The sequence below is a fragment of the Mauremys reevesii genome, linkage group 21, assembly GCF_016161935.1.
Source record: "Mauremys reevesii isolate NIE-2019 linkage group 21, ASM1616193v1, whole genome shotgun sequence".
Classification (NCBI taxonomy): Eukaryota; Metazoa; Chordata; order Testudines; family Geoemydidae; genus Mauremys; species Mauremys reevesii.
The window spans coordinates 9549353-9571868 of NC_052643.1; the positions used below are offsets into that span (position 1 = coordinate 9549353).

The 22516-nt window shown below is 48.6% G+C and overlaps 1 protein-coding gene across 2 annotated transcripts in view; it reads right to left on the minus strand.

Annotated features, from left to right (window-relative positions):
- Positions 1-4108: 4108 nt before the first annotated feature.
- The window catches only part of PEX14 (peroxisomal biogenesis factor 14), a 101104-nt gene continuing 82696 nt past the window's right edge, over positions 4109-22516 (minus strand). For both annotated transcript variants that reach the window (XM_039509588.1, XM_039509589.1), the window contains 5 exons: positions 18625-18710; positions 15556-15658; positions 14243-14340; positions 8322-8413; positions 4109-5983 (listed from right to left, as the gene is read on the minus strand). In XM_039509588.1, the coding sequence (XP_039365522.1) occupies positions 5515-5983; positions 8322-8413; positions 14243-14340; positions 15556-15658; positions 18625-18710 (848 nt within the window). In that variant the 3' untranslated portion in view covers positions 4109-5514. The remainder of the gene's footprint in view (positions 5984-8321; positions 8414-14242; positions 14341-15555; positions 15659-18624; positions 18711-22516) is intronic.

Genomic DNA, 22516 nt, shown 5'->3' on the forward strand with positions numbered 1-22516 from the left:
TCCCAAGAACCCTCAGCCCTTTACTGATGTCACAAAGGAAAAATGGGGAGTCAGATTTCTGTGCTGGACCCTGGCAGCCCCTCCCAAACTAGACTACAAAGGACAGACAAGGGGCTACTCACCATCCCTGCCTCAGGAAGCCCTAGTGGTGCTGACGCCAGCATTCCCACAATCCATTGCTTCTCTCGGCTATCACACACCCAGACGGGCTGCACCGCAGCTCATGACCTCCTTGGGTCGCAGCACATCTGCAGGCAGGGCTGAGACGGCCCCCCCCCCGGAGTGCCATCCCCCCCAGCAATAAGAGGGAAACACAGCTTAAGAACCTCAAACCTGTAGCTGGGGCGAGAGGCAGCCAGATCCAGCACTGCTGCCAGCTGCTGCTGCCTGCCTCTGCCTGCTGCAGCCAGGCACATGTAAAGGGGAAAGGCATGCTGGGAAAAAGTCTGAACACTCACACTGACTTGCGCAGGGCCGCCAGGGGCCAGGGCACACTGCCACTTTCTCTCACCTCAGACTCAGGAGGGAGGGAGGGAGGAGCAGGGGGGTTGGGGTCAGGGTAATCAGCAAATTTTGCTCAGGCTTCTTTTTTTTTTTGGAAGATGGAGGCACAGAGGTAAAACTGAGGATTAACCACAGCCACACAGTCAAACTTAGCACAGTCAAGATTATTTTACAGCCCTGGAACTGCGTCCCAAAGCGCATACCATAAGCTCTCAAAAACAGACACCATGGAACCTGGCATCCCCCCATCCTCCCATCCCCACTCCCTCCCACTCTCCTCCCTCCACTCCCATCCTCCCAACTCCCAACACTCTGACACCCTGTGAGCTGGCTGCTGCTCTCATCCCACATCCACTCAATCTCTCTCCTCACCCACAATCCATTGCTTCTCAGCAGGACTCCACACCCCTCGGGAGAGAATAGGCATTGGTTTGAGCTGAGCAAGGAACACCCAATAACAGGGGATAGCCTGTTCCAGGTCATGTGGAGACAGGACAAGTGAGGAAAGGGAGATGCTGACAAGTGGTGGTGATGGTAGGGAAGGCAGGGGGAGGCGATGTGCTTTTGAGCAGATGGAAGCACGTGGGGGGAAAATATAAGGAAAATCTAGAGCAGGGGTGGCCGAACTGTGACTCGCGAGCCACATGCGGCTTTTTTACAGTTCAAGTGCAGCTCTTGGAGCTCCCCATGTGCCTCCCACCCCCACCCGCCATTTTCCACCTACCGGGGGGGAGCTCAGGACTTCTGCCTTGCAGCGGGGGGGTGAGGTAGGGGCATCTGCCCAGCGGGGAGGACTTCAGCAGGAGCAAGGCTGAAACTCGAACCCCAGCAGGCACCTCCAGCTCTTGAACTTCTGAAGATTATTGTACGTGGCTTGGCGGGTCAGTAAGTTTGGCCACCCTAATCTAGAGCTACAATCACTCACTCTCTCTCTCAGACTCTCACACAAGTGGGGGCTGCAGGACAGAAGTGAAGTGTGCCAGCAGACAGCATGTGGGAAACCCAGGATTACGGTGCCTGGCCAGCACTGTGCAATGGGGGAATTTGCACAATGCCTGGCTCCAGCCAGTCTCTCTCTTTCCTGAACTCCAAACTCACCTGGACAATCTTGCTGAGCCCAGCATGACTTTATGTTGTCTTGAGAACAGATCCCGGCTCCGCTGAGGTGGAGTCAGACAAAGACGACTTGGGGACGTCCCTCTCCTAATCCCTTCCCACGTTGGCACGCTTCCAGAGATGTCCTGGCATCTGTGCTGCTGCTGCTGCTGGACACTGGAGCATGTGTTCTTGTGCCCCCATGCTGTCTGATGCAGCACAGGCTGTGTGCATCCACTCGGGGAGGCGGGTTGGTGGATGGTGTCTCACTGAAGTGCTTCTCAGCTGTTCATTGGGGGGGAAGGCCTGGATCAGTGATCCTTCTTCTCTGCTAGCCTCATCTCCTTCTACCTGATCCCCTCTCTTCATTCTGCACCAGCCTCCCTCCTTTGTCTCATTTGCCTACTCCTGACTTCATACCTTCTTCCACTTCGTCCTTTATGCCGGAACAGCCTCCAGATACACTTATGCAAACCCCCTTCCCATCGACACCATGGGACATGCCTCTTCCATGAAGCATTCCGGTTACCCTCCCCACCCACCACTCCACTCCTCCATCACGCTGCTCCACGGTGTGTCCCCCTTGGTGCAAGGGACTTGTCAATCATTTGGCACAGTTCTCCTTTTTCTGTACAGTAAACACACATAGGAGGCTACTGGTGAAGTAATCTTCACTGATAGACAGAGGCTGCTGTCATCTCTCTTGTCCTGCAGAGAAAGGGGTCCCTTCTCAGGGATCTGTCAGCTAACGTTAAGATGTTCCCAATGCATACTGGCCACTGTATGAGTAATCAATTCCCAGAGCTACTGACTTAAGAAGCCAGGTCCCAGTAGGGGCCTGGGGTAGAAAGGAGGAAGTATTATGAACTGCAGGACAAGCTCCACTGTTTGTCAGGACTAAAATACTGGCCTAAGCATCCCAGCATCAAGCCAAGGCAATCAAGAAAGGCCCCTGACAACAGCTGTTCCATCACCCTTGGTTAGCTTGTCAATACTTTCATTACGTGGATAGCTGGAAAGCAAAGACAAGACGTGATTGACATAGGAACTAATAGCACCCTGCACGCCTGGGAATACCTGTTGGTAAGTAGGCCTGGCTCTCCAAGAATCTCCTGTGGATGTGCTGGGTCTCCTTAGGCAGCACTTGTGAGTGAATAAACAGTATCAGCAGCAAGATGCCCAGAGTTAAGTTGAGTGACCAACAGGAGCTCTGATCCTGCTGGCAGGGGACGTACACTGGGTAGAGAACAGGCAGGCTGTGACTTAGCGAGACAGCAAGGTTTTCAAGGCCTGGAAAATTTGGGAGGGGGAGGAGAATCACTTTGTGCCGCTGCACCAGAAAGCAAAGCAAGGTTTGAAAAACCTGTAGCAAACACATCTTGTTAATGAACCAACCATCTACTGGGAGCATGGAGGGAAGGGAAAAAAAGCTTCGGGCTGCCTGTGCTGTAAACCTCGTAAGTCACTCCGCAAGGCACATACCTCAGCAACATATTTTCCACATTTCACTGACTGCTCTTGTCCAGGCACTTTCTATTTTCAAACCCTTCTATGTATATAAAATGTACACGGGCAGGGCAATACTTTTTCATTACATCCCCACGTTCGCCCTGTGTTTCCATTTCACAAAGATTCTTGGCTTGGGGAAAAAGAGAGTGCCATCGCCCAAAGAAAGCCTCTGCTTTTAAACACTCTCTAATTTGCCCTGTTTTAGCTAAATGCAACGTTCTTTGTGAACGTTAAAGGAGAGAGAGAGGGAGGGGGGGGGGGAGAGAGAGAGAGAGACTCCTGAGGGAAGATACTCATCCATTTAAGGAATGAGAAATCATCACATTCAACAGCAGGTCTAAATACAGTAATCTGAAGGTCCCTTTCTCTCCCCCTGAGCAGGAAAATGTCACCATGTACCAGACGCACAAATACCCAGGAATCAAGTAAATCCCTCGTTTTTAAGAAGGAAACCAAATACTCCAGTTGAGTGAAGATGGTACTATAGCCACTATGAGTTGCTATACGCCATGCCTTGCAGCGCCTCCTGTTGGGAGAAGGCGGGGCTAGATAGCCAAGAGATACCACACATCATTCCCTGCAGCACCTCCTACTGGATGACAGGGGGACTGGAGTAGCTGTGTGTTACCTCAGAGGTGATGCATATCCCCTGAAGTGCCTCCTGCTAAGAAGTTTAGACTAGAGTCGTTTCAAGTTATGGCACAGCCAGAGCTACTTATACTGTTCCCTGCAGTAGCTCCTGCTGGGAGAGAAGGGCAGTGGAGTAGCTCTCAGTAGCCCCAATCACAGCTCACCTCCATCATACCTTGTGCTACCCCTTGCTGGGAGAGCTGTGTACTGCAGCAGCTGAACACAAAACCAACCTTAAATGTTTTTTCCAATCATCTTTCAAAAATGTTTTTATAGGGGCTCCATTTCTGGAGCCTGCCCTCCCTTTCACTTCCCTCCCCACTCCTCAGAAAACAAGAGCAGCAGCAGCAGCAATCCTGGCAGCCTGGTGTTAAATAGTGGTAACTCATATTTATTACAATTATATACAATCGTATTTTATATTTGGAATCTATACATGATCACACGGACAAGCACGTTCGCTTGGTGAGGACGACAGTGAGACTCTGATGTTACAGGAATTGCTCTACTAAGAGGCTCTTATGCAGTGAATGAGAATCAGACACCACCATTTTACCAGCTGAGAACACAATGCTGCAAACAAGAGGTTTCAAAATGTGTTGGTTTGTTTTGTTTTTAGCCCCTGTAGGGCAAAGAAGGCTGAGGTGTGGTAGGTGGGGTGCTTCTCTGCTCTGGAAGTGCACTCCACACTGCAAGCAGCACCTTGCTGAGGTGGGTATGTGTACTTTGCTCCGACACAAGTCTCAACTGACTGTTCCTGGTGGGCTTTCTCCTCATTTAGGGAGGAAGATGGGCTAAGAACTATTGCAGAGATTCAGAACTAATCAACTGCGCCAGCAGCCAAGACACCTGATCCACTCAGGCTGGGCTGTAAATAGAACGGAAGACATCACATGAGCTCCCCTTCTCTGCATGGGAGAGCAGCAACGAATTGAAGTGGGCGATCCAGGTGAGACTCATACTAACAGAAGGCCTTTCACCTGAGGGCAATTAGTAATGAGGCTGCCTGCTCTCATGTGCCTTACTATGATCATGAGGCATGGGTCTGGCCTCTAGCAAGAGGCTGCAGGGGTGTGGAGGAGAGAGCGGAGGGGGGAGTAGGAGTACTGTTCTTTGGACCCCACAAGAACTTCAGGGTTTCTCAAAGGCTGGATGGTTTCAGGAACTGGGCCTGGCCCAAGGTACGGAGAAGGGGATGGCTGGACTGGGAGGCAGATCTGACAGGGATCTCAGAGACAGAAACAGCCTGGGGGTGGCCAGTTTGGGGCTGGCACACCATCTGATTTCAGGACTAAAACCTGATGGGACATTTCAGGGGTTGGGCAGAAGTGGTTTCAGACTGAGATGCAGTTAAAGGATTGGGGATGAGAAGGGGCTGGGGCAGGCCATCAGATGGAAGAACTCTAGGAAGCAGCGAAGAGCAAAGGGGCCAGCAGGTCCAGGAAGGACGCTGGACACAAGGGGACTGGTTTCTCTAGCTGTGGTGCATGGTCAGGTGAGTGCTCCCAAGCAGCGACCCCCAGCTCAGATTCCTGCGGTGGTGCTGGGGCGGAGAGGGAAAAGAAGCCACTGCAGTGCTGCATGGCCCTGGGGTGACACAGGACCCGCCTTGCTCACTGGAGGATCATGACGCTACTCGAGATGAATCATGGGCGAATCACTGGGGGGTGCGGGGCAGGGCCGAGGGGAGAGTTCTCTCCACCAAATGAGAGAGGCACCAGGGGGTGGGGGAAGGCTGGACAGATGCAGGGTGGGATGGAAAGAAGCCCATTCACCCTAGTCAATCTCATTCTCATTGCTGGCCCCTTCCGGTCTCCGTAGCTTCTCCACCTGCTCGTTAATCTGCCCGTCCCCTCCTCGTCGGTCCTCGGTCTGGACGTCCAGGCACTCCTCTTCGTCCACATGGCTGACATCATCATCCTCATCGTCCTCTTCCTCCTCCTCCTCATTCCCTTTGTCCTCCCTCTTCTCCTCCTCGCCCTGCACTTCCATTCGCACCTGGCCCTTGACGTCCATCACCACCTCGCCCTCCTCCTCCGTACCCAGCAGGTGGCAGCTGACTGTTGCCCCCTCTGGGCTGTGGTTCTCCTTCACAGGTGACGAGGAGGTGGACTCGTTGCTGACAGGCGAGATGTCACTGCTGCTGTTATGGTTGGTAGCAACAGGGTTGGAGGGTGAGGAAGGCTTCACCGGGATTTGCCATGATGGAATCTTGGGAGCCGAAGGGGAGGGAGGGAACTGCCTCCTTTGGGGGAGGGAAAGGAGAAAAAGGAGTTTTTATTACAAGCACTGCAAAGGGGAATCATCAGAGAGAAGCGATCAGCCTCCCGGACGCATGACATGCTCAGGGAGTCACAGAAGGTGGGACTGGGATCTCAAGTCTCCTCTGTAATAAATGAATAGTAACGAGGCTCCTTCCCCTCTCGTGCCAGGACGTCAAAGCACTTTACAAGCATCCAGGAATTGAGCCCGTGCATGAGAAGGAAATACCATCCCTGTTCAGAGCTGGGCAAACTGAAGCGGTGAGAGATTGAGAGTTGGCCAACTTCATAGAGGGAGCTGGGACTAGAGCTTCGGGGTCCTGACTCTAAGTCCCACCCCCCAAGCTGTAGCCACTAGCGTGTGCTGCCTCTGGACAGACAGGGAGGTTTCACTGTCCCTCCACAACCATCGCAGCTTGGGGAAGATCATTCCCATCCATGTGAGGAGTCAGGAGCTTCAACCCCAGCCCGTGTCTGAGCCGCAGTGAAACGGCAGCCTGGTTCCCCACCTTCTCCCCCCTGCACGTGTGCGCTCACACACGCACTAGCTCACTGAAGTCCAAGCTGCCCTTCTTGGGTCCAGTGTGCATTGTACCCATCTGGGCTAAAGTTTCAGCAATTGTAAAGCTGTTTAGCTCCACTGACTTCCATGGAGTTATACCAATTTAAATCAGCTGAGGAGCTGACCCAACTGTCCCTTGTGGAAGCCCAAGTAACCACATGGGAGAAGAGGGAAGGCGGTGGTGTGGTGTGGGGCATGCTCCACCCGGTGCCTTCGGAAACACATCCATCACCCAGAAAGGGACTCACCAGGACCCGATCCTGTATTCCTCATGCAGCCCCAGCTCCCACTGACGAGAGCGGGAATTCAGCATGCCTGGGGATATGGGATCAGGCCCTTAAAAAGGAAGTGAGTGTGGGGAAGGGTTCACACGCTCTGTGTATTAAGCTGGCTTGTGCCAAGGATTGCTCCAGAAGAGACCCAGGGAGGCCAGCTGCCTTTCTGCAGCGAGCGTTCAAATGAGGCCAAAGCAACAGATTTAATTTTCTTCGGCAGACCTAAAAACAACTGCACTCACCTCCCTCCCTCTGCCAGTGGCCATGGAGGAGCTCTGCCGTTCTAGCCTCCTTCTCGTCCGAGTGCAAACAAGCTAATGCCTGCATTATTCACCAGGATCATAAATGCTATCAAGAAATTCAATTTGGAGACTTTCTTGGCTCCACTGTTGCTGCCGCCTGCTCACTGCAGGGAGATATGCCTTTTTTTTTTTTTTTTAATTTTTATTTTCCAAAAGCACTTAACCACCCGGCTGCATAAAAATAATGAATTTCCCTTAATGACAGCTGTCCCCTCGCCCACCCCAGGAAGCACTATCCCCTTGCTGCCCATCAGCATCAAGGAGCAGGGACCATCCAGGCCAAATACATGAACCCGGGCAGAACCCTCCTCACTGGAAAGGCGAAGGGATAGACAGTCCTGTGAGCTGTGCTGTTCATCTGGCCTGAGACAGAAAGCCACGCCAAAGGGCGGCCAGGCTGGTGAGCTCTGCCCAAACATCTCTGAGTGACACACTTCTCCCCCAACCCCCACCCTCAGGGAGGGGCTTCAATAGCCAATGCCCTTGCTCCTAAACCGAGGCTAGTGTGACCCAAATGGATGGAGACAAGACCTGTGACTTCAGCCATAGAGTGACATCACGTGACCACAATTCCCCAGAGCTTTCTCTTGTGATTCCCACTGGAGTGGAGCAAGCTCCCTCAGGTGCAGCTTAAAAGAAAATCAACCCCAACCCAATTTCCAGGCCTCTGCACCCATTTAGTGCACCTGCTTACATCCAGCAGCTGTTTGGTCTCATCTTAAATGGGTCTTTGACCCTACCTGTGTCACAGAGCAGTGATGATGGCAGACTTTGTTACATTTGGGCAAACAGACAAGGCCGGGGTGGAAGAACTAAGAGCCAATGACTACAAGAGATGCTTTAGGGGAAGAGGGTGATCTTGTGGTTAATTCAGAGATGCGAGCCCCATTCCTGTCTCTGCCACTCACTCACTATGTGTCAGTCAATCTCTATCCCAAATGGAAACAATAAAAGTTACCTATCTCCCAGGGGCACCGTGAGGTTTAATGCATGTTTGTAAAGTGCTCTGAGACCCTTGGACAGAAGGCAACAGTGAAGTGCAAAGTAATATTATTAAAGAGCATTGACAGAGGGGCAGGGTTAGTTCTAGTTCCTCCCGATAATGCCCTCCTCCCTCCTGAGGGAATCCCAAGGAGCGTCGCCCCTCCCTGCAGTGCTTTCCCGCTGACGCACCCCTCCATACCGGTTTAGGAGGAGCCCTTTTAATGAGTAGATCTCAGATTTCAATTCATTGATATTCTGTGACTCCAGGATCCAGTTGGTGGAAGTGGTGGCCTAGGACACAAATGGAAGAGGCAACGGTGAGAGAGTGGATTTGGAGATAACTCAGAGCTGTTCTCCCTCCTACCCTCCCCCTCCACCCCCAGAGTCTTCAGCAATGGGCCACTGTGCCTGGGCTCTGGCATTTAAAACCTTTTGATGCTGGGTAGAAGGATTTCCACAATGTGAGCTATGTACCTGAGTGGCTCCCAAAACAGACCAACTGTCCTATTGGCAACCTCCTAGGAAAACTTCTTTGCTCTGATGCTAGGAGGAGTCAAAGATTTCTCTTCCGTTCTTGGGAAGGGTTAACCCACTTCCCACACACTTTGCGCAGACTAGGATCAATGCACCAAGGCTGGCCTTTGCTAAAGCACCCCAAAGGGAGTTTTCTTCTCTTTCTTTTTAAAAAGGAGAAGCTAGTATTTCCTAGGGTGCTGAACAGAGATCCCGACAGCAAGGTGTCTGTAAGAAAACCGAGGGCAGCCAGCCAGGCACAGAACCAATGCAGAACATCTGAGAAGCAATGCAAGCTTCCTCACATGGGCCTGCCAACATGCTCAGCCCTGACCTGGACAGACCACTTCTAGAGAAGAGGGCATGGGATTTTGAGTAAAAATTTCAAAAGCACATGAGTGATTTAGGATCCTATGTCCCACTGAAAGTTGGTGGGATTTAGGTGATTTGAAATTGTTACGTCGTGTCTATAATGTAGATAGAGTCAGTTCCTTCTCTCTGTCCTGACATTGCCCTCAGTCAAGGGAACAGATTATAATTGGAGTACCTGCATGCTAGAAACTGGACTGAGAGCACGAACTCAATCTCTCCTAGATCACTGGAAAAAAACCCGCCATCAGACTGTACTGCATGGAGTTTCTAGGGGGACTGAGCAATAGATGTTTAAAAGCCCGAAGGGTTTCAGAGTAGCAGCCGTGTTAGTCTGTATCCGCAAAAAAAAAAAAAAAACAGGAGTACTTGTGGCACCTTAAAGACTAACAAATTTATTTAAGCATGAGCTTTCGTGAGCTACAGCTCACTTCTTCGGACTCTCCTCTAGATCAGAACAATTAGAGCTGTGCCTGAGCTACCAGACTCTATCTCCAGGAAGCAGCTTTACTAGACATTCTCCTCTGGATATTTCAAGGCAAAGAGCCCAATTTGGTGGGGAAAGATGATGAGCAACTCACGGAACTCTGGTACAGCTGCTATCGGCACCACATCAATATTGCAGAGTAATGTCTGTCAGATGGTGGATGGAAACTGGGGCAAGGCCCTGCTTTGGGAAGATTTTCTGCAAATAATAACTTGGCAGTTTTTGTTTTATATATTCATGGGACTAGAAGCAATATCACTGCTTCCCATGACCAGACTGATTTTGCTTTCACATGTAAACACGACTAAGGGAAGAGCGCTCAGAAAAAGAAATAATTTCCTGCATTGACAGTGCACCCCTTATCCAATCCCCACAGCGAATAGAATGTGGCCATACTGGGTCAGACCAATGGTCCATCTAGCCCAGTATCCTGTTTTCCAACAGGGGCCATACTGGGTCAGACCAATGGTCCATCTAGCCCAGTATCCTGTTTTCCAACAGGGGCCAATGACAGATGCTTCTGAGCAATAAACAGAATGGGGCAATTATCAAGCGATCCATCCCCTGTTGTCCACTCCCATTTTATGGCAGTCAGGGACACGCAGAGCATGTGATTGTGTCCCTGACCATCTTAACTAACAGCCATGAATTTATATCTCCATTAATTTATATAATTCTTTTTTAAACCCAGTTTATACTTTTGGCCTTCACAACATCCTCTCTACAGGTTGACTGTGCGATGTGTGAAGAAATGCTTCCTTACGTTTGTTTTAAACCTGCTGCCTATTAATTTCATTGGATGAACCCTGATTCTTGTGTTATGTGAAGAGGTAAATAACACTTCCTTATTCACTTTCTCCACATCATTCAAGATTTTATAGACTTCTGTTATACACCCCCCCCATCGAGTCATTTCTTTTCTATGCTGATCAGTGCCAGTCTTTTTAATCTCTCCTCATATAGAAGCTGTTCTATATCCTTAATCATTTTTGTTGCACATTTTCCAGTTCTAATATATCTTTTTTGAGATGGGGTGACCACAACTGCATGCAGCATTCAAGGTGTGGGCATATCATGGCTTTATTTTGGGAGGGACAGAGGGAGGGATAGCTCAGTGGTTTGAGCATTGGCCTGCTAATCCCAGGGTTGTGAGTTCAATCCTTGAAGGGGCTATTTAGGGATCTGGGGCAAAACTCTGTCTGGGGATTGATCCTGCTTTGAGCAGGGGTTTAGACTAGATGACCTCCTGAGGTCCCTTCCAACCCTGAGATTCTATATAGTGGCATTATGATATTTTGTCTTATTATCTGTTTCCTAATGGTTCCTAACGTTCTGTTAGCTTTATTGACTGATTTGGCACACTGAGCGGATGTTATCAGAGAACTATCCACAATGATGCCAAGATCTCGGTCTTGAGTGGTAACAGCTAATTTAAACCCCATCATTTTGTATGTATAGTTGGGACTGTTTTCCAATGTGCATTATATGTTGAATTTCATCTGCCATTTTGTTGCCCAGTCACCCAGTTTTTTGAGATCCCTTTGTAACTTTTTGCAATCAGCTTTGGACTTAACTATCTTGAGTAATTTAGTATCTTCTGCAAACTTTTCCACACCGCTGTTTACTGCTTTTCCCAAATCACTTATGAATATGTTGAATAGCACTTCTCCCAGTACAGATCCTTGGGGGACCTGGCTATTATCTCTCTCCACTGTGAGAACTATTTATTCCTACTCTTTGTTTCCTAACTTTTAACCCAGTTACTGATCCATGAGAGGACATTCCCTCTTATCCAATGACTGCTTACTTTGCTTACGAGCCTTTGGTGAGAGACCTTGTCAAAGGCATCACGAAAGTCCAAGTATACTCTATCCACTGGATCACCTTATCCGTCTGTTTGTTGGCACCCTTTAATAGATTGGTGAGGCATGATTTCCCTTTATAAATACCATGTTGACTCTTCCCCAATATACTGCATTCATTTGTGTGTCTGATAATTCTGTTCTTTACTATAGTTTCAACCAATTTGCCTGATACTGAAGTTAGGCTTACTGGCCTGTAATTCCCAGGATTGTCTCTGGAGCGTTCTTTAAAAATCAGTGTTATATTAGCTATTTGACAGTCATCTGGTACAGAGGCTGATTTAAGCAATGGGTTACATGTCACAGTTAGTAGTTCTCCAATTTCATACTTGAGTTCCTTCAAAACTTGTGGGTGAATACCATCAGGTCCTGGAGACTTATTACTGTTCAATTTATCAATTTGTTCCAAAACCTCCTCTATTGACACCTCGATCTGGGACAGTTCCTCAGATTGTCACCTAAAAAGAATGGCACAGGTGTGGGAATCTCCCTCACATCCTTGGCAGTTAAGATTGATGCAAATAATTCATTTAGCTTCTCCACAATGGCCTTGTCTTTCTTGAGTGCTCCTTTAGCACCTCAATCGTCCAGTTGCCCCACTGATTTTTTGGCAGGCTTTTGAAATACTTTAAAGAATTATTTTTATATCTTTTTGCTAATTGCTCTTCAAATTCTTTTTTGGCCTGAATAACTATACTTGACTTGCCAGAGTTTAGTGACTCCTGCTAGAAGGAGGTTCATATGGAGTAACTGTGAATTTCCCCACAGCCAGCACTATCTACAATGATTTCTGCTGGCAGGAATTGGGAATGGAGTGATTGTGAGCATCCCCCACAGCCAACATTCCCTACAACGATTCCAGCTGGGAGAGACTCAGTCTGTAGTAGCGGTGATATACACAGATGCGTTCCCTTGGGAGTCACACACTCAGCCCTCCGACAGCGAGAATCCAGGAGCCACTGTTCTGGCTCTCCAAGACTTTGAAAGCTACATCAGCACATTAACAAGAGAGTGATTTCCACTCACCGGCCTGCACAGGACTCAAATTTCCAAAACACATATGGTGCCAGATGCCTAGGATTTAGAAATAAAATCTGACATCTGGGGCTTTTTAGCTAGTCTCTTTAAAAAACAGTTGTAGAAAATTTAAGGCTTGAGTTTTTATGTAGGTTTTTTAATTACTTAAACCCCCTCTTTTTAATTTTTTACAGCATGCCGGTAGGAGTTGAAACGCAGATATAAAAACTTACATTACAGCTGAGAAAACACAGCTTTTACTCTTTGGTTTGTGAGGCTGCCCCAGTCTTTCTTTGTTCATATGAGCTTGAGATACCATAACAGCGTGTGCTACCATCTCAGCGCAGAAGAGGGAAGGGAGGGAGAACTTTTTAAAGACTCTCTAAACCACCAACACTCCTATGCCCTTTTCCCTTCTGAAAGCCCAACATGTGGTCTTAATCTTAACACTTACAACCTGAAAACAGTTTTCCAGTTTCCGGACTGGCTCCAGGCTATTGATGGGCCACAGTTCCCAAGGAAAACTGGAGTGGATAGATGTGACCATAAACTGACTTTCATGGCTGGGTTTACAGTTGATTCCTACTGAGAGGTATACTCACTGCACAGCCAGAGGTGGCCCACTGGTTACACACTATCAAAGGGTTTACAAGAGACTGGGGCCCGGGCAAGAAGGACTGTTACTGCTGTAGATGGAGGACTGCTCTACAAAACACCCAACTGTTTCAGGGATCTCGCTATACAGAGGGCTAAAGCTCCCATTCTGCAGAGGTTGTTGACAGTCAAAGGAGGGACTGACTGATCCCAGGCTTCAATAACAGGAGAAAGACTTTCACCTCTAGGTCACTGGTTCAAATCCAGCCCAATTCAGGAATGACTGACATCTGGTGACTGCCGGGAGGCCAAGGACAATGAAAAGCGCTGTTGCTGACACAATGCGAACTGATTTGGATGGGTCTCAGCCCAATTCCCAAACTCACCAGTATCCACAGGGCAAAACCGCCAGCCATTATTGGCAGTAACTGGTCTCCTTGTTGGCAGTCTCAGCACAAGCACCAAGGACTGCATGAGCCAGGGAGACTGCACTCCATTCTCAGCCTGAGAGATGGCCCCTCTTGTTCGGAGCTCGCACTGCTCCTGTGCTTGGCTTGTTCTGTCCTTGTCCTTGCCCTCCCCACTGAGAGTCCCAACAAGGCTGCCAATTAGTGCCAAATGTGGTAGTGGCGCCACCTATTGTACTGAGAACATCAAAACCATTCACGCAGGCCACCTAACAGCCATCAGACGGTGGTAACCTTTAATCGCTACCTGGCCTGGAGTGGAACCAGCAACTTAAATGCAAGAGAGTCCACAGCGTATTTCCATTCCCCTGAGTCATATCATCCAACAGATCTGTGTTTGACTATGTTGGACTGATTTGCACTGAGATACCGTGGTGATGGGCACAGAATACATACATTGGTTAACAGACATGTAGACAGACAAGGTGAAAATACACACAAAACATCTACCTCTGCCCTTTTCCTCCTTCAGTCCATGGGTTGGCAGGAGGGCCAATCCTGCTCCCTATTGCTCCAGCTGGGTATACAATGAGCTCTCCTACAAGGGACACTAGTTGCACAGCTGAGATCAATTAAGGAGATTGTGGACATGAAAGATGCAAATGACATCATGGAACAAAGCCCTCTCAGAAGCCATATATGTGTAGCCTGTGGCACCCAGCCATTGCTCTATACTAACACCCTTGAGAGACAAGGCTGCATAGAGAAACTGGCCAGATAGGATGAAGTTATGGGCTAGGGAAGCCATGTACCCTAAAAAGGGCATGAGAATTTCTGAAGGGTAGCCTAGCAAAGAGATGGAGGTGAGTACCTTGGCGGCAGTCAGCTCTTGGGTGAGCTCCTGGATTTTCTGCTGTTGCTGCATCAGCAGTTCCTGAACGGAGGCTAAAGTCTTCTGCAACTGAGTCACTGTGGGATGAAAAAGCAGGAGAGTTTCTGTTAAACTGAGACATACATATACACACACACACGTGTCCTTCCTGCTGTCTAGCTACAAGATGCCTCTATTCCTGCTATATCTAATTTATCTACAGACGCCCGCTCGCTCTAATCCATATAAATTATCTGCACTCTGGGTAATCTACCTGCACTGCATCTAACCTCCAGTATTTCTAGTTTATCTTTCCATTGTATAGATGTCTATAGCCCACAGTATATCCGTCCAAAACCTCTCCCTTCTAATTATATCAGTTTATGATTTGTACATCTCTCTGAATTTATACGTTTGTATCATTTATCTACCTCAGGCCTCACACAGGCACATGATATTTGGGGTTTATCTCTAGTCTGGAAACAGACAGGTGCCTGGATCAATCCCAGGATGCAGTGAGAAAAGAAGGCAAGCCTCTTTTATCACTTCCTCCACCAGCAGGTCCAGTTAATATCCTCCCACCATCAGACCATCTGCTCTTTCACCCCACGATGGCAGTAACAAACCTGCCATGCTCTCTCTTCTCCCAGCAGCTGGACACACATTTAGCACCCTCTCCTCTCCCCACTGGAAAACTTCTACTGGAACAGGAACTTGTGTCTGGATGGAGGGGAACTGCCTACAGTTTTGGTGGTTTTATCTGGAGTTTCCATCCAGTAAACAAGTTGATAAAAAAAAAAAAACTTTATTGGCGTGACAGGTAACAGCTAATCTGGGCCATCATTAGGGCACTGGGTAATGAACAGGCGCCCTATGGAGTCAATAACAGAGAAGGTGGCTGGTGTCAGTGGAGGCACAGTAATTACAGACTCTCTTGACCCTGCTTTGGATTCTTAGAGGCAACGGGGGGAGAAACTACCAAAAAAAAAGCCCCTGAAAACCTCAGAGAAGCAGAAATTAAAAATGAACTTTACAGCCCTCCGAAAGGCTGTCATTTTATTCCCCTTATTAATATTCTGAGGTTGGGAGCCTTTCCGTAAAAACATAATTAATTGAGGCCGCGCCGACAGTAAACAAGCAATTTCAAATTAAACCGAAATGACGGCAGCTTCATTTGCAAATGTGAACAGATTCTCAGAGCAGATAAATGAAGTCACCACATAAAGTGGAGATGGAGGGGGGGCGCCTGGGTAGATGGAGGATGCAGGGAGAAGGGCTTTGAGGGGCGAATTGATGGAGTCATTAATCTTTACCTGTCTGTGTCACGCTGCCACTCATCTCGGAAATGTTCGCCTCAATCCTCTGAAGTTGTTTTCTGTCTTCTTTGCCTCCCATGATGAGAGGGAGCAGGTATTTCTGCACAGAGCAGGGAGACGTTGTTAAGAGATGGGAATATGCAAGGGGTTCCTTCTAACCCACCCCAAGCACCTCACAGCTTACCAGACATCTCTACCCCCATCCCACAAACTACCATGATCACAGATGTGAGGTGAGGGGTCCCCTGGAAGAAGGCATTCACATAAGTCACAAGAAAACAGGATGGTAGGAGTTTTGTGATCTTTTTTCCTGAGGCACTGAGGGAAGGTCTTTGGCTGTATTTAGGAAAATTCTCAGCCTACACCCGCTTCCCTACCTACATCCAGAAGGATTTCAATGCCACTGCACTCACCTCTCATGTGACTCCAGATGTACCCACAAGGCAGAAGATGCAGAGCAGGGAGAAGAGGGGAGAACAGATATGCAGGGTCCAGGGGGCATAAGAGTAGAGGGAAGGGGAAATGACAGAGAGTATAGAGACGGGGAGGCAGGATAGTGGCGGTAAAGAGCAGAGATCTGGGAAAATGGGAATGAGAGAGCAGAGGAGATGGAGCAAAGGTAGAGGGGATCTGAGGTAACAAGAATGGAGGCAGAAAGCCATGAAGGCAGGGGCAAGGGAGGTGCTGATACAGAGGTGTCAGGATGCTAGAGGAGTGGTGGCAGCTCACTGACAGCATACACAGTAGCAGTGAAATCAAACTCAACCTCCCCTTGTAAGGGATGGACTTGATCTAATATGTTTGTAGCCATCCCTAATTACTGCAACCGCTCCTGGGGCATAGCACACTTGAACTGAGTGTGGAGTGTAACAAGAGCACATTCAGACATTGCATGATTGGGGCAAGAGGGATAAAGGAGAGAGGAGGCTAGCCAGGATGCAGAAACAGCCTCAATTACAAGGGAACAGCTTGTCTAACTGCTCCCTTGTATCCCGGCTTTTGGTGTACATGCTTCCAGAGAGACATATTCAAAGGCCTGAGAAAGGCCAGAGGGGTGTGGGATAGCAACATCCTCCTCTTGAACGCAGTGCTGTTGGTTATATAGAGATGAAGCTGTCTCCACAGATAGCTCTCATTCGCACACACAGTCACTCCACTTTCTTCCATCCACTATTCTGAGAAGCAAGCTGCTTCTGATATCAGAGGGGTAGCCGTGTTAGTCTGGATCTGTAAAAGCAGCAAAGAGTCTTGTGGCACCTTATAGACTAACAGACATTCTGGAGCATGAGCTTTCGTGGGTGAATACCCACTTCGTCGGATGCATGCATGCATCCAACGAAGTGGGTATTCACCCACGAAAGCTCATGCTCCAGAACGTCTGTTAGTCTATAAGGTGCCACAAGACTCTTTGCTGCTGCTTCTGATGACTCCCATAGAAATCATAAAGTGCAACGAACAAAAGGTTCTGTTCTGAACTTCCTGGAACACTCATACCTATGGCTTGGCAGGGTGTCTTTATTTTTCAGATAAGGCCCGCTAGCACAAGCACAAAAATCGAATCATCGGACAAAGGAATTTATGCACCAGTTGCACTTGGGGAGCTGACCCAAGGTATCTTTGGCTCCCATAAGGGAACAGGATCCTCTGCTGGATAACCAAGGTGTCTTGTATGTCTGGACTGGGGTCAGCAAACTTCGGCATGTGGCCTGCCAGCGGATTACCCTGATGGGCCGCGTGCCGAAGGTTGCCGACCTCTGGTCTGGATGGAGAGGTGGAGAGGGGATCTGCACACAAAGAGCATGGCAGTCTATTGTCACCACCACTGAGACTGTGTCAGAAATTTTAAATAAAAAAAATTGACATTTGTGGTAGTTGTCATTTTACAATAGCAATAAGGCCCTCCAGGCCAGCCTTTATGAATCCAATAAGGACCAGTAGCTCCTTCCTCGGCGCCACTCTGGGCATTTATCAACCCCCCCACACACCAACCTTTACAGTACTGAATGGACCAGGAAGGCCAGCATCATTGCTCAACATAAAGAGTCAGGAGCAAGGGGACAATCTGAACAGCCATCTAACGAGCTACCTCGTGCAATCCTGGACATACTCCCCACACTGACCTTCCCCAGGCCAAGGTAATTAATAAAAGGAAAACATAAAAAAGATCAAGGGTGTTTAAAAAAAAACTTTTAGCTTTAAACATGGGCCTTGCCAAGCACATCAATTTGCCCAATTTTTTTTTTAAATCTTTAATAAGCCAATTGTTACTTTCCATCTCATTCCAACCTCCCAAATCACACACAGGCTTTACAAATGAAACATAATGTACCAGAGTGAGTGGCTGCTGCACTCCACTATTGCTGGAGTCACTTAGCCTTTGCCCCACGCCTTGCTATATAACCAATGTGTTGGGTTCTCTCTCAACAGCCTCTATCATGTTACTCCATACTGAATTGGGGAACAGGTCTTTAGTGACAGGGAATGAGAATATGTCCAGCCAGACAAATGCAGGGTGGGTGTGTATGTCTACACACTTGCTATACACATCCACTGGGAAGCTGACAGAGCTGGAGTTAAAAACCTTCCCTTCAACCTTCTGACCAGCCAAAGGAGATGCGTCTCTAGTTCATGGAGGCAATGTGATCTAGTGGTTAGAGCAATGGACTGGACTCGGGACACCTGGGTTCTATTCCTGGTTCTGCCACTGGCCTGCTGGGTGACCTTGGGCAAGTCACTTCATCTCCCTATGCCAGTTTCCCCATTTGTAAAAAATGGGGATAATGATACTGACCTAATTTGTAAAGCACTTTGAGATCTGCTGATGCTAAGCAGTAGATAAGCACTAGGTATGATTATTATTTGTCTAAGAGACCTGCTCACCACTTGCTGCATTTCCACGTCAGACTGTCCATACAGCTCCACACATACACCCAAAGGAGAACTGATAAGAGCAGTGGCTCCAAGGATTTCATCACAACCAAGAGCCAGCATGGGACATGGGAAGCATTACCATGGTTGTTCCAGAGCACCGAGGCACCTTAGGGGAGTAGGGAGAGCACCGCTTACCTTGTAGAGCTGGTGGAAGCCAAAGGCAATCCCTGCCATAATGATCGCCAAAGCACCATAGTCTCGCCATCTAGAGCCCGGGGGACCTAATAGCCAAAAGCAAGAGAGAGGCATGGTCAGAACTTGCACGCGGCGAGGCCTTTGGGGATTTGCATGCATCTCACCCAAACACCTAATTCAGGCAAAGGTGGGCAGGGTGGTGTCAACTCCTGTTTCCTAAAGCTTAACAGGGACTTCAGGGTAACTCCAGAGAGAGTGAGGAGGGGATCAAAATCACACCGGCAATTAAGAGTCACATCAGCTACCTGCTCTTTTCTTGGAGAGGACTCTCAAATCTCTGCTGCATTGACCCTGGCAAGTGTTTGCACTTAGTATTAGTTTAGTCTACCCCATAAGAGAAAGCTGTGAGCACTTTCACAGATCATTGTTTCTGAAACTGGGGAAGGAGAAGAAATCTCAGGAAGTGGAGGAGAGGTAGAGAAAGGAGCAATGTTCTCTAGAAGTGGGGGGAAACTCCTGAATGCTGGGGAGGGGCTAAGTGGGTTTACAAGCAGGACTAGCTAGAAGTATTGTGTGTCAGTCTTTATGGATGGCTTCCTTAGAATACAGGCACTAATGGGGATTCCATGGCTTTCTTGGCTGAATTAAGAGCAAGGGCCAAGACATGCCAGAGGTAGCAGAGCTGGAATATGCACTAAAACAACTAGAGAAGGTGTAAACTGGTTTTAGGAGCGTTAAACTGATTTAACGCCACACCCGTCCACACTAAGAGGCCCTTTATATCGATATAAAGGGCTCTTTAAACCGGTTTCTGTACTCCTCCCTAACGAGAGGAGTAGCGCTAATATCGGTATTACCATATCGGTTTAGGGTTAGTGTGGCCGCAAATCGACGGTATTGGCCTCCGGGCGGTATCCCACAGTGCACCACTGACCGCTCTGGACAGCAATCTGAACTCGGATGCAGTGGCCAGGTAGACAGGAAAAGCCCCGCGAACTTTTGAATATCATTTCCTGTTTGCCCAGCCTGGAGCGCCGATCAGCCCGGGTGGCGATGCAGTCCGAAATCAAAATCCAAAAAGAGCTCCAGCATGGACCGTATGGATGTGATCGCTGTATGGGCAGGCAAATCTGTTCTATCGGAGCTCCGTTACAGAAGACGAAATTCCAAAGCATTTTTAAAAAATCTCCAGACAGACGCCATAGCAGGGACTCAGCGCACTGCTGCGTGACAAGCGTTAACAGAAAGCCAAAGAATCAAATGGACGCTCATGGAGGGAGGGGGACTGAGGACTCAAGCTATCCCACAGTTCCTGCAGTCTCCGAAAAGCATTTGCATTCTTGGCTGAGCTCCAAATGCCTGTAGGGTCAAACACATTGTCCGCGGTGGTTCAGGGCATAGCTCGTCAATTTACAGCTCCCACCCACCCCCAGAAGTAAAAGGGAAAAAAATTGTCTCTTGACTCTTCTAAATGTCACCCTATGTCTACTGAATGCTGCTGGTACACGCGATGCTGCGGCACTCAATTGCAGTATCCTCTTTCCCCCTCGCTGGTGGTAGATGGTGCAATATGACTGGTAACCGTCCTCATCATCAGCCTTGTGGCAGATGGTGCTGCACAATAGGACTAGTACCTGTCCTCATCATCAGCCCGTGAGTGCTCCTGGCTGGCCTCAGGTGAGGTCGGCCGGGGGCGCCTGGGTAAAAAACTCCTGGTCATTCCTAGTAGATGGTACAGAATGGCTGGTAACCATCTTCATCATAGCAATAGGGGGCTGAGCTCCATCAGCTCCTGCCCTTCATGTGTAAAGAAAAGATTCTGTACTGCTTGGACTATCAGAGCAGTGGGATGCTGGGCTCCTCTCCCCCACACTGCTTAATGTCCTGTCTGGACTATCATAGCAGCTGGAGGCTGCCTTCCCCTCATTTTATCTCACTAACAAGTCACTGTTTCTTATTCCTGCATTCTTTATTACTTCATCACACAAATGGGGGGACACTGCAACGGTAGCCCAGGAAGGCTGGGGGAGGAGGGAATCAACAGGTGGGGTTGTTGCAGGGGCACCCCCTGTGAATGGCATGCAGCTCATCATTTCAGCGGGATCTGACATGGAGGGGCTGTGCTCTCTGGTTCTCTGATACACTGCTTCTCTAGTACACTTGCCCCATACTCTAGGCAGGACTGATTCTATTTTTAGATACCATAAAGGAGGGATTGACTCAGGAAGTCATTCCCATTTTTGTCTTTTGCACCCCCAGCCGATCTCAGCCAGGGACACCCATGATAGCAGCAGACGGTGCAATATGACTGGTAACCATCTCTGCTTGTCTTTTGCACCCCCGGCCGATCTCAGCCAGGGGCACCTATGACAGCAGCAGAGAATACAGCACAAAAGGACTGGTAACCATCATCTCATAGCCAATTTACAAGAGTATGGTAGATGGTACAGAACAGCTGATAACCATCTCTGCTATCATGCAAAAGCAAATGAATACTGCTGTGTAGCGCTGCTGAATCGCCTCTGTCAGCGGCATCTATTACACATACGGTGACAGTGACAAGAGGCAAAACAGGCTCCATGGTTGCCATGCTATGGCGTCTGCCAGGGCAATCCAGGGAAAAAGGGCACGAAATGATTGTCTGCCGTTGCTTTCCCGGAGGAAGGAATGAGTGATGACATTTACCCAGAACCACCCGCGACAATGATTTTTGCCCCATCAGGCACTGGGATCTCAACCCAGAATTTCAAGGGGCAGGGGAGACTGCGGGAACTATGGGATAGCTACGGAATAGCTACCCACAGTGCAACGCTCCAGAAATCGATGCTAGCCTCGGACCGTGGACGCACACCACCGAATTAATGTGCTTAGTGTGGCCGCATGCACTCGATTTTATACAATCTGTTTTACTAAACCGGTTTATGTAAAATCGGAATAATCCCGTAGTGTAGACGTACCCAAAGATTCAGTCTGCTCCTCTCCTGCAAGTAGAATCAGGAGACACCTGTAGTTCTCCACCAGCTTCACCCTTTCACCTTCCCCTTGCAGGCTCCCATAACACTCTTGCTAAGAATCTTGTACTGCCCCTGGTTTTCATGAATAATAAAGAGGATGCAATGATCTTTCCTAAAGTTTGGTCGCAGGATGCGGCCAGACACTAAAGAGGCGAAGGCTGGCAGGCAGCCTCTAACCAGACAGATCCAAATTTTCACGTAACCTACTAGCATTTAGGAAACGTAGTCTCCCCTCCAAACTGGGGGAGAGAGGATTAATTGGTGGAGATAACTGGAAACCTGCCTCTCTTCTATCTCGCTTGCTCAGTGCTAGAGCCCTACCAAACTCATGGTCCATTTTGTTCAATTTCACGGCCATAGGATTTTAAAAATCATGAATTTCATGATTTCAGCTATTTAAATCTGAAATTTCACGATGTTGTAATTGTAGGGGTCCTGACCCAAAAAGGAGTTGGGGGGGAGACACCCTTCTTGCAGGTGTCTCATTGCAGGAATTCTTCTGAACCCCAGCCCCCCAGGCTCTACAGATAGAAAATGTGCCCATTAAGGAGGCATCATGGGAACCTGCTACCTTACGACATGGTTCCCAGCATATCCACCAAGTGGAAATCTGAATGAATCAGAACAAAGCCTGTGCCACTTGAACTGGTGGAATGGATGAACAACAGTAGTTTGCAGAGCTAAATGAGTGGGGAACCAACAATTTCTGTGAGCGCAGCACCTGCAGCTTTAGCATTTGAGAATCTCTTATTTATCCTTTTTAATGTCTCTAGAACTCTGCTCAAGATACGACACCCAGTTCTTAATAACACAACTTTTCTAATCCCATTTCTCATCCCAAATCTCATCTCATCACAACTAGGGCTGGAATCAGACAA